General features: G+C 38.7%; 1 protein-coding gene across 2 annotated transcripts in view; it reads right to left on the minus strand.

Annotated features, from left to right (window-relative positions):
* cars1 (cysteinyl-tRNA synthetase 1) overlaps positions 1–14,129 on the minus strand; it is a 123,753-nt gene that overhangs the window by 77,691 nt on the left and 31,933 nt on the right. For both annotated transcript variants that reach the window (XM_039737019.1, XM_039737028.1), the window contains 3 exons: positions 10,443–10,539; positions 5,910–6,008; positions 1,042–1,191 (listed from right to left, as the gene is read on the minus strand). In XM_039737019.1, the coding sequence (XP_039592953.1) occupies positions 1,042–1,191; positions 5,910–6,008; positions 10,443–10,539 (346 nt within the window). The remainder of the gene's footprint in view (positions 1–1,041; positions 1,192–5,909; positions 6,009–10,442; positions 10,540–14,129) is intronic.

Here is a 14,129-nt window from a genome sequence, read left to right on the forward strand (position 1 = left end):
TTGTTTAATATTCTCACTTTAACAGATGAAAATGAACAAGGGAGATCGGGAAAATGTAAGTTTTTGATTTAGTTGCATAATAATTCTGCACACTAGTAGTTGCCTAATAATTGTGCACACACGTGTATTCCCCTGATAATGTTCACACTCACCTTTCCTTTGCATAACATTCAGGTTTATTAACATTTTGGATTGACTGATGGCACTGTATTTGTTTTATATTAAAATTAATCCCAAAAATACAACTTGCCTAATAATTGTGCACACAGTGTATAATATTTGCTGTTTAGTTCAAAGAATTCTGCTGGATCTACTTTATCAATGACTTTGAGCATTCTGAATTAGGTCCCATGGAGCAGTCTCTGCTCAGACTAAACAGATGACATTCTCTAAGAATGTCACAGTAGGACGTGTCCTTAAGTCCTGGGATGCACTTGGTTGCTCTCTTCTGCACAGCTTCACAGGCTGCTACACCTTTCTTGTAGTCTGTAGACCAGAACTGCACACAGTATTCTAGATTGCTTTACATATTATGGGCATAACATCCCTTGACTTTATCTTCAACAGTTTCTACAAGACCTACCATTTTATTTACCTTTTTAATACCTGTTGGGCATTGCTCAGTGGATGAAAAAGTTGTTAAACACACACCCATCCACAGATATGGCCTGAATCAACCTTACTGTATACGTGCATCTTTAGGATATGAGAGAAAACCCTGCACAGGCATAAAGGACAACTCCACACCGGCAGTGACAAGTTTTTTATTATACTAACCCATTTTTTGGTATGAAGGAGGCTGAGAAAAAAAAAACATACACACTCACTTCCTAAAGCTGGTATTATGATGACAAAAAGGATAATGATGTTTCTCCTTGTATTAAAGACCAGTGGCACAACCATAGTTCTTGAAAGTCTAAAAATGATTTTGTCTCAAGAACTGTAATTTTATATGAAAGACTGGTACTTTCAGTGTTGGCCACCTATAATACTGCTCCAGAAACATTTAAAACAATGCAGGAAAGGATGCCTTGGACTTACCTCAGCCTTGCTGGCCATATCACTGTCCGCTGCTCCTTTCTGCAAAGTTTCCAGTAGTGGTCCAATGGCTGCTTCCACTGCCACCTTTAGACGACCCAGCATTTGCTTCTTATCTAAATCTGTTGTTTCGTTAAACTTTGCAGTAAAAGGCTGAGCAAAAGGTGGAAAGAAAAAGAAAAAGTGAGTTACATGAACAGTCTACACCAGGGGTCCTGAATCACAGTCCTGGAGGGCCACAGTGGCTGCAGATTTTTGCTTCAACCCAATTGCTTAATAAGAAGTTCAAATACCACTTCTGCTTCACTTTAGTTGTCTCGATCACTAAGATTTTGAATCCTTATTGCTTATTTTAGTCTTAAACAGCTGTATTATTGGGTTTTAATTGCTCCTAATTAGCAGTAACATGCAAATGACAAAAGAGAACAGCATTTCTCCATTTAGCTTGTTACCATTTACACCCGTGTGTATTTATCATGCATTTGGAAGGAAATTCATCCATCTATCCATTTTCTAACCCGCTGAATCCGAATACAGGGTCACGGGGGTCTGCTGGAGCCAATCCCAGCCAACACAGGGCACAAGGCAGGAACCAATCCCGGGCAGGGTGCCAACCCACCGCAGGACACACACAAACACACCCACACATCAAGCACACAGTCGGGCCAATTTAGAATCGCCAATCCACCTAACCTACATGTCTTTGGAATGTGGGAGGAAACCGGAGCGCCCGGAGGAAACCCACGCAGACATGGGGAGAACATGCAAACTCCACGCAGGGAGGACCCGGGAAGCGAACCGAACTGCGAGGCAGCAGCGCTACCACTGTGCCACCGTGCCGCCTGGAAGGAAATTGAAGAGGAAAAAGTGAAGGACTGAGAATTACTCATTCATTTTAGTCTTTAAATTATTTGGATGATATCCTTAGAAAGGGAAAGAAAATCCAGGATATAAGAATCCCCTGACATAGCAGAGTTAAAGCACTAACAAGCCATGAAATTAAATTATAAGCAAGAATTGCTTTCTAATTAAATAACCGGGTTAGAACAAAAACCTGCAGCCACTGCGGCCCTCCAGGACTGGGATTGAGGACCCCTGGTCTACACGGTAGAAACTGGCATAGACATGCAGGGATCTTTCCCGAAAATTCCCTTTAAAAAAAAGCTAACATCAATGAATAAATCTCTTAATTTGTAAAACTAAGTTTATCATAAAAAAATCTTTTGCTGACTTTTAGACTTAAACATAATAAAATGGAATCAAAATTGGGAGACATCCTGTTTTCTTATTCATTTAAATGAATTATTCCACCCAAAGTGACATCTATATCAATATAAACATATAAAATCCAACATCTGTCTGTCTGTCCACTTTTCAAGAGAGAACTATTTAATGGATTTAGATTGGGTTTTTTTCTATAATTTACTTGAACATTCTGGTTGATTTTCCGACTTCTCTCATTGTGCTAAATATCATAGATCTCTTGTGGTACCGATTTATTTGCGAGAATCCGAGGGAGAGCCTGCGGGGCCCTCCTCACTCATGCACCAGCCTCCGTTCAAGTTGGTCTACCTCTTGTCACATGTGGCAGTGTACCTTGCCTCAGCTTAGCTAGTGATACCTGTTTGTTCAGCAGACATTATCATCTAGAGATTGTGGAAGAGTAACGTTGGACATTTTTGAGAGAGAGATCACAGCTACGTGTGTTTTAGAGAGTAGCTGCTCATTGGCAGAGATATCACGGCCACTTCCTCTAATCTCCACGTGGGGGACACTCTCCCATCAGAGCTGAAAATGATCAGATACAGTGGCAACATTTGACGTTTTCACAACTACGTGGGTGGAGCCAGAGGAGACAGCTAGTTTTCTATTAAGTGGATTCAGAAAGTATTCAGAGCCCTTCACTTACTGCACACTTGATTGTGTTGTAGCTTTAATTTTAAATAGATGAATTTGTTCAATCTACAATAAATAGATGATCATAAAAAACTGAAAACGTTTTTATAATGGTTTGCAAATTTTTTAAAAATCAAAAACTGAAGCCTCCGATTTCTAACAGTATTCAAATCCTTCACTGCAGCATTCCTAATTGTGGTCGGGGCACCTGGTTTGCTCGATTCTTCTTGAGATTTGTCTAGATCTTGACTGGTGTCCACCTGTGGCAAAACTGAATTGATTGGACATTGTTTGAAAGGCATATGTGTCCCTGTGTATGGTTGACTCCACAATTCATAGTGCATTGTCAGGATAAAAACAAACACATGAAGTTCAAGGAACTCACTATAGACATCTGTGGTAAAATGTGATGAGGCAATAAGAGCCTTGGTCATGGAAGTAACTAAGAACCCAATGGTCACACTAACAGTGCCCCATCAGTCAGGTGTTTCTAGTAATATGGCTAGACGAAAGCTGCTCTTAACTAAAAGGCATACGACAGCTGAAAGGACTCTAAAAGCATGAGAAAAAGATTTTCTGGCCTGATGAGACAAAAAAAAAGCGAATTCTCTGGGAAGACCTCCAATGCCTATATCTGATGAAGACCAGGCACTGCTCATGATCTGCCTAATACACCATCCCTATGGTGAAGTATGGTGGTGGTAGCATCATGCTGTGGGGCTGCCTTCCTGCCCCAGGGAAAGGAAGACTATAGTCGGAATGGAAGGAAGGAGAAATCCAGCCAAATACAAAGAGGTGGAAGAAAACCTGCTCCAGAGCACACGTCACCTCAGAAAGACTGGTACTTTCAGTGTGGGCCACCTATAATACCGTTCCAGAAAAATTTCAAACAATGCAGGAAAGGATGCCCTGGAGTTACCTCAGCCTTGCTGGCCACATCACATCAACAGTTCACCTTTCAGAATGACAATCACCTGAGGGCCAATACAACTCTGGAGTGGCTTCAGGTCAAGTCCCCGAGTGTCCTTAGGTGGACCAGACTTTAACCCCATAGAACATTAGTGGAGGGACCTGAAGATGGCAGGTCTCTAAGAGAAGTTGAGAGGATATGCCCAGAATAATGGGATAAACTGACAAATCCAGGATTGCATAGCTTTTAGATACTGACCTAAAAAAACTTGATGGCTACCAAAGGGGATTCTACAAAGCACTGAATTAAGGGTCTGAATACTAAAAGTTAGAAATTTCAGTTTTTTTATTTTTAATAAATTTGCACACCTTTATTTTGAAAACATGTTTTCACTTTGTCATTATGGATTATTGAGCGCAGATTGATGGGCAAAAATGGTAAATCTATCTATTTAAAACTACTTACTTACCTTTTGTGGTCTGTAGTTATGGCAGAGAACAATATTTCATTTCAAATTTTCATGGAAAAACATTATAACAGAATATATAACAGAAGCCTATAATGTGCACAACGCATGCATTTTTAGCTAAAATACTGCTAAATAAACACACCTGGAAAATCAGCAGTACACACAGAGGGAATACATTCACATAGGATCGAGCTACTGAACTGAAGACCAAGCTCTTCGCCTCACTTCATTGATCAAGAGTCCTGTTCTCAATTCAAAAGCTTAAAATTGGTATTTATTTAACAATATTTTAGCAACAAATGTATGCGTTTTGCATGTTGTGAGGCTACAAATGGATTACTTGACATACGGATTATGTGACAGAAGTAATGCGAGATTTTTTTCATGGATGGTTTTTATACAGTTTACTGTAATTCAGTGGACATCCATGGACATTCATCCTATCGGAAAGTTTATTATCTCTGTACTCCATGAAAGCCTGAAATAAAAAATTATGGGTTAACATATAAAAAAATGTATATTGTGATGGACAGCCAATATGGGTGGGTGTCCCGGCCAGGACTGAAAAGGAATCTTTACCTTGGTTCAGAGGCTATTATAGGGCAGGGGAAGGCAGCTTACTCATGCTGGTTCCTTCTCCAAGACACTGGATAACAGCGAACCCAGACCAGGATTCCCGCATGGACGCCCGTATCCATGCTAGGAACTGTAGTCCCAGGGGGCAGCTTTGTTGGTTTCTGTGGGGTCTGCTGGGGGAGCTGAGGGGATTGGGAATCCCAACTCTGTAGAGCTTTAGCCCTCCCTGGAAGTGCCTCAGACCCACAGTTTCAAGTCACTGAAAGTACTCCCAGGCATGGGATAAAAAGAGTAGCCCCACTTCAATTGGGGAGCCAGAGTCAGGAGGAAGAGAGCAAAGTTTGCTGGATAAACAGGGGGCTGGGGGGTCTGCAAGAAGAGATGACAGAAGTCAGAAGACAGAAGTTTATTGGTTGCTGTACTTTGGTATTGTGGTGTTGGAAATCATATCATCAGAATATCCTCAGCACATACATTTTTGCTAAAATACTGTAAAATAAACCATACCTAGAAAATCTTCTCATGCACAATACTGAAACATGTTTAAATGAGATTAAGCTTTTGAAATGAAGACTCATCTCTCCCCTTCTAGGGTCAGTAAAGATTTTCCTTCAAGCACACCGGTTTTGTACCCACACCCCCAAAAGATGGGTACACATTAGGTTACCTGGAAATACTGAGCTAGCCTGTGTGTGTGGGTGTGTGTGTGTGTAAGGAGACCTCACAATGGACTGATGTCCTGTCCAGGGCTGTTTCCTACCCAAGTCGACTGCTGCTGGAATAGGCTTTGTCATACTATGACCCTTAACTGGATTAAGCCAGTATCACATTGCCTGCATAAAAGCAGTACATTCTGAATCCGCAATTGGGTTGAAAGAATATTTAGTTCCTAATCCAGCCAAACATTTCCTGCAAGAATGAGTTATTCTGTTGGATGAAACTCCAAATGTAGAAATATATTCATTAGTATAAGACACAGGTGTCCAATAACTAAACAGAATGTTATGCAAGAATGCTCACCTTTAAAGCAGTTTGAACATCGTCAAGTAACTGAGCTGGGCTGTTTTTCTTTTCTTTGTATTGTTCAAACAGGTAGTTCTGCCGGGCCCTTTTGATGATCTGAGATAAAAAAAAATTTTACATAAGAGTTCAGTTTCCCACATTGAATTTAAGTTTGCGCACCTTTGTGCACTCCACCAATCATGCCGTCTGTTAATCAAGTTACCAGTAGTCGTTATGTCACTCTACGCTGTCAACTTCCCAACAGTGTTCAGAAGCCATTAAGAAGGCAAATAGAATATTAGATTACATAACGTGATTGTGGAGTTCAAGTCCAACGAGGTTCTGCTCAAGCTTTACAAGACTACTAGGTGCAGTTTTGGTTTCCAGGATACAAAAAGGACATAGCAGTGCTGGAAAAGGTCCAGCGAAGAGCAACTAGGTCAAATCCAGGGCTACAGGGGATGAATTATGAGGAATGACTAAAAATGCTGAGCCCTTACAGTTTAAGCAAAAGAAGATTAAGAAGTGACATGAATTAAGTCTTTAAAATTATGAAGGGAATTAGTCCAGTGGATCGAGAATGTTATTTTAAAATGAGTTCATCAAGAACACAGGGACACAGTTGGAAACTTGTTAAGGGGAAATTAGAAAGTTTTTCTTTACACAGAGAACCACAGACACATGGAATAAGTGACCAAGTAGTGTGGTGGACATTAGGAACTTTCAAAACTAGACTTGATGTTCTTTTAGAAGAGTTAAGTGGATAGGACTGGCAAGCTTTGTTAGGCTGAATGGCCTGCTCCCATCTAGATTGTTCTAATGGACTGTCACTTCAGGAATGCTTTACAGTAACAGTCAAAAGTCTGGATAGACCCAGAAATGTTCATGCTTTTCATAGAAACTTAAACATTTTCTGAAGATACCATTAAATAGATTTAAAAATACAGCCAAGGCATTAATAGTGTGAATAAAGGCTATTACCCCTTGAAATGACTGCTTTTTAAATTAAATTATTATTCACATATGGCTTTAAAGCCCCACTTCTTCGATGTCCTAATGGCATACTCACTCAGCTTATCCTTAATTAATCATATGTTAATGCTAATTGGTTATTAGAGAAACCTTTCCAATTGCATTACCACTGCTGAAACTTGTTACTCTGATCACTTGGGTTGTAAGACACTTGCAGTCCTAAAGTTCACTTCTAGGTTCAAAAATGGCCAAAATAACAGCTTTCTCAATAAACAAGTCAGTCAATTGTTTTTTTTTTCCAGAAATAATCTTATTCCATGTGCCAGTGTGCCAAGAAACTGAAGATTTCATATGAAGATGTCTATTACTGTCCTAAGAGAAGAGGATGAACTAGATCTGTCCAGGATACAACAACAAGGGGAAGACCCAGAGGGACAACTGAATTAGACAATAAGGACATCAGAGTGTGTAGTTTGAGAAGCAAATGCCTTACATGTCCTCATTTGGCCTCTCCCTGAAATATACAGCAAATACCAGTGTGACCCACAACAGAAAAAAGACGACGCTGGTCTAAAAAAGAGTTTCAAAGAAAAAGCCATATCTGAAACTGGCAGACAAGAAGAAAAGGTTAAAATGGACAAAAAACACAGACATTGGAAGGAAGATAAGTGGAAAAGCGTATTTTGGTCAACATCCTGAAATCATCTTTTCTCTGTTACAGATGACAGTGGCATTTAATGTGTATTTAATGAAAAAGCCAACTGAGGACCTGTAACTGGTTTAACAAGTCTGCAAGCAAAACAGCCTGACATGGCTCTTAAGCTAACCAGCTTATTGTTTTCTAAGCACAAAAGGGAAGATTCTCCTTTATCAACACGATCACCTCTGTATTATTGGTCTTCTTCTAAATCAAAAGGTGATCTGCTTTACTTAACAAAAGCTTACTTGGGGTCATCACTTGTACAAAGAGCAAATGCTGAAATTAAATTAATGACAAAGTGAAAAGCCCATAATTACTATAGCAGCTTTTCTCTTATTTTCATTCAAACAAATGCACATCTCTGTCTGCATTCTTTTCTCAGTCAGTTGCAGGTCTCCTTTTTCCAATCTGCATTCAGCATGTCAACATATTCATCTGCTTTTCCTTTCCACGCTTGACGATGACTACTGCGATTCCTGCATTTCAGTTTATTACTCCACTTTGTTTAATTTTGCTAACTGATTTGTTATTGCGATTTTCTGCTTTTCAGTTTTTTATTATTAAGTTTAGTAATTCCCTGGATTTCCTATATTCCAAATCGTAATCTTAGATCATCAAATGAGTGTCTCCTTACAATTCCAAAAGCTAAAAAAAGAAGTGGTGAGGCGGCCTTCTGCTGCTATGCACCTAAAATCTGGAATAGCCTGCCGATAGGAATTCGCCAGGCTAATACAGTGGAGCACTTTAAAACACTGCTGTAAACACATTACTTTAACATGGCCTTTTTATAACTTCACTTTATCTTAATCCTGATACTTTATATGTTCAATTCATCATAATAACTATTCATAGTGGCTCTAAAATCCGTACTGACCCCTACTCTCTCTTCTGTTTCTTTTTCCGGTTTCTCTGTGGTGGCGGCCTGCGCCACCACCACCTACTCAAAGCATCATGATGCCCCAGCATTGATGGACTAAAAGCCAGAAGTCCACGTGATCATCATCATCATCATCAAATCCTTCCGTGAAAACGATAAATACAAAAAGGACTGTTTCATTTATGTTAGGTAGATTGCCCAGAGGGGACTGGGCGGTCTCATGACCTGGAATCCCTGCAGATTTTATTTTTTTTCTCCGGCCGTCTGGAGTTTTTTTTGTTTTTTCTGTCCCCCCTGGCCATTGGACCTTACTCTTATTCTATGTTAATTAATGTTGACTTATTTTATTTTCTTACTGTGTCTCTTATTTTTCTATTCTTCATTATGTAAAGCACTTTGAGCTACATTTTTTTGTATGAAAATGTGCTATATAAATAAATGTTGTTGTTGTTGTTGTTGTTGGAGTATATGTTAATCATGCCCTCTTTTCTATTGCTTTGTTCTCAGGTACCATTAGGCTCTAAGGAGGCACGATGGGGGGCTGTTTTAAGTTCTAGTTGCCACAGCCTAGCTGTTCCCATATTTGCAGAGTTAAATTGAGTCTACATACGTACCAAGTACAGACAAGTGATCTGAAAGGAATGGACTCTGCCAAGGCTGCATCCTCTCCTGCTCTTGATTTTCATGTACCAGATATCAAGGCACAGTTCAGATTTGGAGGGTCCACAGTTTGAGAACCTAATGGTCACTGTTTGCAATAGCTGTTAGGTCTTCTTGGCCTCATCAGATCTAAAGTGCACCCTAATGTGGTTGACAGCTGATGATGTTTTGGATGAGAGCTAACACCTTCAAATCAGAAGTCTTCCATGTAGGTCAGCTTTGAACAAATGCCTCAATTTGAGGGGTTCAAAGAGTTTGGGATCTTTTTCTAAAGTGAGGATAGATAGGATTATGTGACTGACCAAAAAATTGGTGGCGCTTCACCAGATTTATGAATATTGCACCACACTGTGGTGTTGAAGTAGGTGCTAAGACCAAGGATCTATCAGTTTCACAGTCAGCCAACATTCCATTCACTTAGTCATAATGAGCTTTTAAGAAGCAAATTAAAGACTGGGATTGCAGGTACAAGTAGCCAAAAAGAAGTTCCTGCATAGGGTTGCTAGGGTTAAACTCCATGACAGGGCGAGAAGCTTGGGAATATGGGATGAATGCAGAATAAAGCTACTGTTTTTCAGATTAGATCAGGTGTAGACAGTTGAGGTGGTTTGGGCATGTAGTTAGGATACTACTGGACAACTCCCTTGGATGGTGTTCAAGACATGGCCCGGGACATGCTGGAGGCATTACCCTTCATGACTGTGCTGGGACCATATACTGAAATGTAAGAAGTATAGTGACTAACATTAAACACAGAGTAGTGGGGACCTGCACCTGACCAGAAAGCAGGAGACAGAGCTGGAGGTAGCAGAGTTAAAGATGCTAAGATTTGCACTGGGTGTGACGAGGATGGACAGGATAAGAAATGAGGACATTAGAGGGTCAGCTCAACTTGGACGGTTGGGAGACAAAGTCAGAGAGGCGAGATTGCGTTTGTTTGGACATGTGCAGAGGAGAGATGCTGAGTATACTGGGAGAAGGATATTAAGGATAGAGCTGCCAGGGAAGAGAAAAAGAGGAAGGCCTAAACAAAGGTTTATGGATGTGGTGAGAGAGGACATGCAGGTGATGGGTGTAACAGAACAAGATGACGAGGACAGAAAGATATGGAAGAAGATGATCCACTGTGGCGACCCCTAACGGGAGCAGCTGAAAGAAGAAAAAGAAGAAGTGGGGACCTGCACTTCTGGATGTCCTACTTATTTATATGAGCTTCACCCATTAATGTGATATTCTTCACCATATACTATAACAAACAGATAGTAACTTAAAATGCATCACTATTATTAACTTTCAAGGACATAATTATACTTTTTTTTTAAATAAGACTGAAATACCTTACCTTATCATCAATGTCTGTGATGTTCATACAGTAAAATACATCATATTTGAAATAATTTAATAAAATTCTTCTGAGAATGTCAAAAGATATATACGATCTGAAAAAGAGATAAAATGCCAAATACTATATGATAGATCATTTGATAAGACAGATCATAAGCTTTGTTTTATTTACACGGATTACCACTAATGCATTTTCTGACCCAATCTATTCCTCTAAGGCAGTGGTCTCAAACTCCAGTCCTGGAGGGCCACAGTGGCTGCAGGTTTTCATTCTAACCTTTTTCTTAATTGGTGACCAGTTTTGGCTGCAAATTAACTCTTTCCTTTTCATTTTAATTGACTTTTAAGATTTGTTCCTCTGAATTGCTTCATTTCATCCATTAAAAGACACCCAAAGAGAAATGAAATGTGAGTGAGCCAACCGAATACCAACTAAGTCAGGGCCTGAAACTCCAACTAATTTTACTCCAGCTAGTTGCTTCATTAGGCACTGATTCTTGTTAATTAAACTCGTTCTTCAATTTCATGGCTTGCTGCTGCTCTCATTGTGCAATAGCAGAAATTTCTGAAATTGTTGATTTTCTCTTTTCTAAGAGCACTGGTCAAATGTTTTGGGGATTTGAGCACGTCAACACTCCTAAGACCTTAACCTTGATTTATTTTCAGATATTGTATGATGGACACAGTTTTCTGGTCATGTTTTGGCTTCTTTTTGTATCTCATACTGTTTGGCAGCTAATTAAGGAAAAAAGAAAATCATTGGGTCTGAATCTTCAAAAGCAAGTCAATTCAAATTAATTCAAAAGAAGTTAACTAGCAGCAAAAAACAGGTCACTGATTCAGAAAAGGGTTAGAATGAAAACCTGCAGCCACTGGGGCCCTCCAGGACCGGTGTTTGAGACCCCTGCTCTAAAGGGAAAGCTGGAATAAGCCCTGGCCCTACACACACACTCCTAGCAGGCCAATTTGAGCAGTATCAACACTACAGGGTTTTCATTTAAAAATGGTGTGTTCAAAAAGGAGTGGAACTCCGCCATACATAGAATATACTCTATTTCTATATGCACCAAGCATTCAGTAATTCAACTAAAGGCCTACCATCAATCACATTTAAATGTACCCAGGGCAAGATCCAATCTGTGAGCACTGCCAACCAACTCATCTAGACATGTTTTTGATTTTTTTTTTTTATTATTTCCTTTGTATTTCTATCTTTCCTTTGTTTTCTCTGTATTTCTTTTGAAGTAAAAGGCTTATAAGAGCCATTCTTAGAAAGTAATGTTAATGTTAAATTCATTTAAGTGTTTGCTTAATTTTAACAGAATATCAGTTTCTCATAGTTACTTAGAATAGGGTATCATCTTTTTCTCCCTGTGAGTTAACATGAAATAGAACTTTCTTTGTTTTATCTGTAAAACTGAGTGTTCATTAAGCCAGTTAGGAAATTGCCTCATTGCTAACATGGGCTGTTAAAAATGTTTGCAAATGGGAGATTAGCATACAGTTTTCTGACCAATATGAATGGTCCACTCATAATATGGCCGTATGACCAAACTTAGAGAGAAATGAAACAAGATAAATAAGCCTTAAACAGAACTTTTCATAAATAAGAACTTTTCCTTTCCTTTCTTTGGTATCATTTTGTTCTCTATTTTTGTATTAATTGCTCTGCTTTGAATTTACTGAAACTTTTAAAACGAAGATATGTGGTCTGTGGAACTGTTTGAGAAGGCATCATACTATGGCCAGAACTGTCCTATGAAGCAAACTTAAAGCTGCAGAACTTTGGCAATTTTGAACAAACGCAGATAGATGGCTGTATCTGCTATGTTATTATTCCTTGTTTGATTGACTAGCATGCCATTGTAATGTTCTAGTTTGTGAAAATAAAAAATATACTTTTTAAAAGAAAATGATTTCCTTTCACATCAAAATGCACATTATATAGCCGTTCACCTACACTGGGCGTACATGGATCAGCTGAAAAAGGAAGAGGATGCCTTTAAGTTAATATGCCGGCTATAGGATTTATCACAAAGCTGTATCAATCAGTAAATTATTATTATTTTTTTAAATTTTATTGTAATCATTCCAAGCAAATAGATCAATTTTGACAAAAAAAAAAAATAGGATGAAAACAAATTAATCCCCACCCCTAAGAAAAACACCATGGCCAACGAAGTAAAACTTAAAGCTTGTAAATATACTGTACCTAAATTGATTTAAAAGGGCAACAGAGATGAATGGAGAAGAAAAAGAAATGCGGAAAGAATTGCTTCCTCGGTGCTTTAAGAGCTTACTCTAAAATATTATTGATTAGATCCTGCAAAGTTTTGAAAAAATTCTGTACTGATCCTCTAACTGAGAATTTGATTTTTTCCAGTTTCAGATAGTATAAAACATCGGTTTCCCACTGACTTAAAAAAGGAGAGGTAGGATTCTTCCAGTTTAGCAAAATAAGTCTGCGTGCCAATGGTGTAGTGAATGCAATCACAGTTTGTTTGTCCTTCTCCACTTTAAGCTCATATGGAAGAACCTCAAACACAGCTGTTAATGGGTTAGGAGGGATTGTGACACCAAGGCTGTCTGAAAGGCACTTAAAGATTTTGATCCAAAATTATATTAATTTGGTGCAGGCCCAAAACATGTGACCCAGTGAAGCTGGGACTTGATTGCAGCGTTAGCAAGTTGGATCTTGACCTGGGAACATTTTGGAGAGTTTTAAGCAAGACAGATGTGCTTGATATATAATTTTGAGTTGAATAATTGTATGCTTTGCGCATATGGAGCTGCATTGCTACTTTCCATTCCTTTTCTGATATATTAAGAGATCTTTTTCCCATTGTCCTCTTGGATCTTTGAAAGGGAGGGACTGTAAAATAATTGTATACATTGCAGAGATGGTGTCTATGTCCTCGAAATTGAGCAATATTTTTTCCAGCATAGAAGAGGGTGCAAGATGAGGAAAATCAGGCAGGTTCTGTTTAACAATAGTTCTGTTTAACAATAGTGAAAGAAATGTGTTGCTGGAAAGTTACATTTGGATTGTAATTGTTCATAGGATGCACAGAAATTGTCTATATAAAGATCTCTAAGCAATTTAATCCCAAATCTTTTCCAGATATTAAAAACTGCATATGTTTGCGAGGGTTGAAAGAGGTGGTTCTCTTGCAGAGGTGCCACAGATAAAAGATTCTCCATCTTAAAATGCTTTCTACATTGGTTCCATATTCTGAATGATTGAAGCACAATTGGGTTATTAGTGTATTGCAGATAATGTGTGTTTATTGGAGCACAGAGCAGGGAATATAAAGAAGTACTGCAGGATTTTACTTCTATTGCGGACCAAGCCTGTGTATGTTCATCTATTTGTATCCAGGTTTTTATAGCTGGTATGTTTGCTGTACAGTAATAAAACTGAAAGTTAGGTAGAGCCATGCCTCCTTCTGCCTTAGGTCTTTTGTAGGGTCGCTCTTTGGATACGTGGATGTTTTGAGTTCCAAATAAATGAGGTTATTGTTGAATCTAATTGCTTAAAAAATTATTTATTAATGTATATTGGAATGGTTTGAAACAAAAAAGAAGCTTAGGAAGAATATTTATCTTAACAATGTTAATTCTTCCAGCTAGAGTGAGATGAAGGGTTGACTATCTATGCAAGTCTTTCTTAATTTTTTTCATATAG

Source organism: Polypterus senegalus, chromosome 1 (genome assembly GCF_016835505.1).
Source record: "Polypterus senegalus isolate Bchr_013 chromosome 1, ASM1683550v1, whole genome shotgun sequence".
NCBI classification, from domain to species: Eukaryota; Metazoa; Chordata; class Cladistia; order Polypteriformes; family Polypteridae; genus Polypterus; species Polypterus senegalus.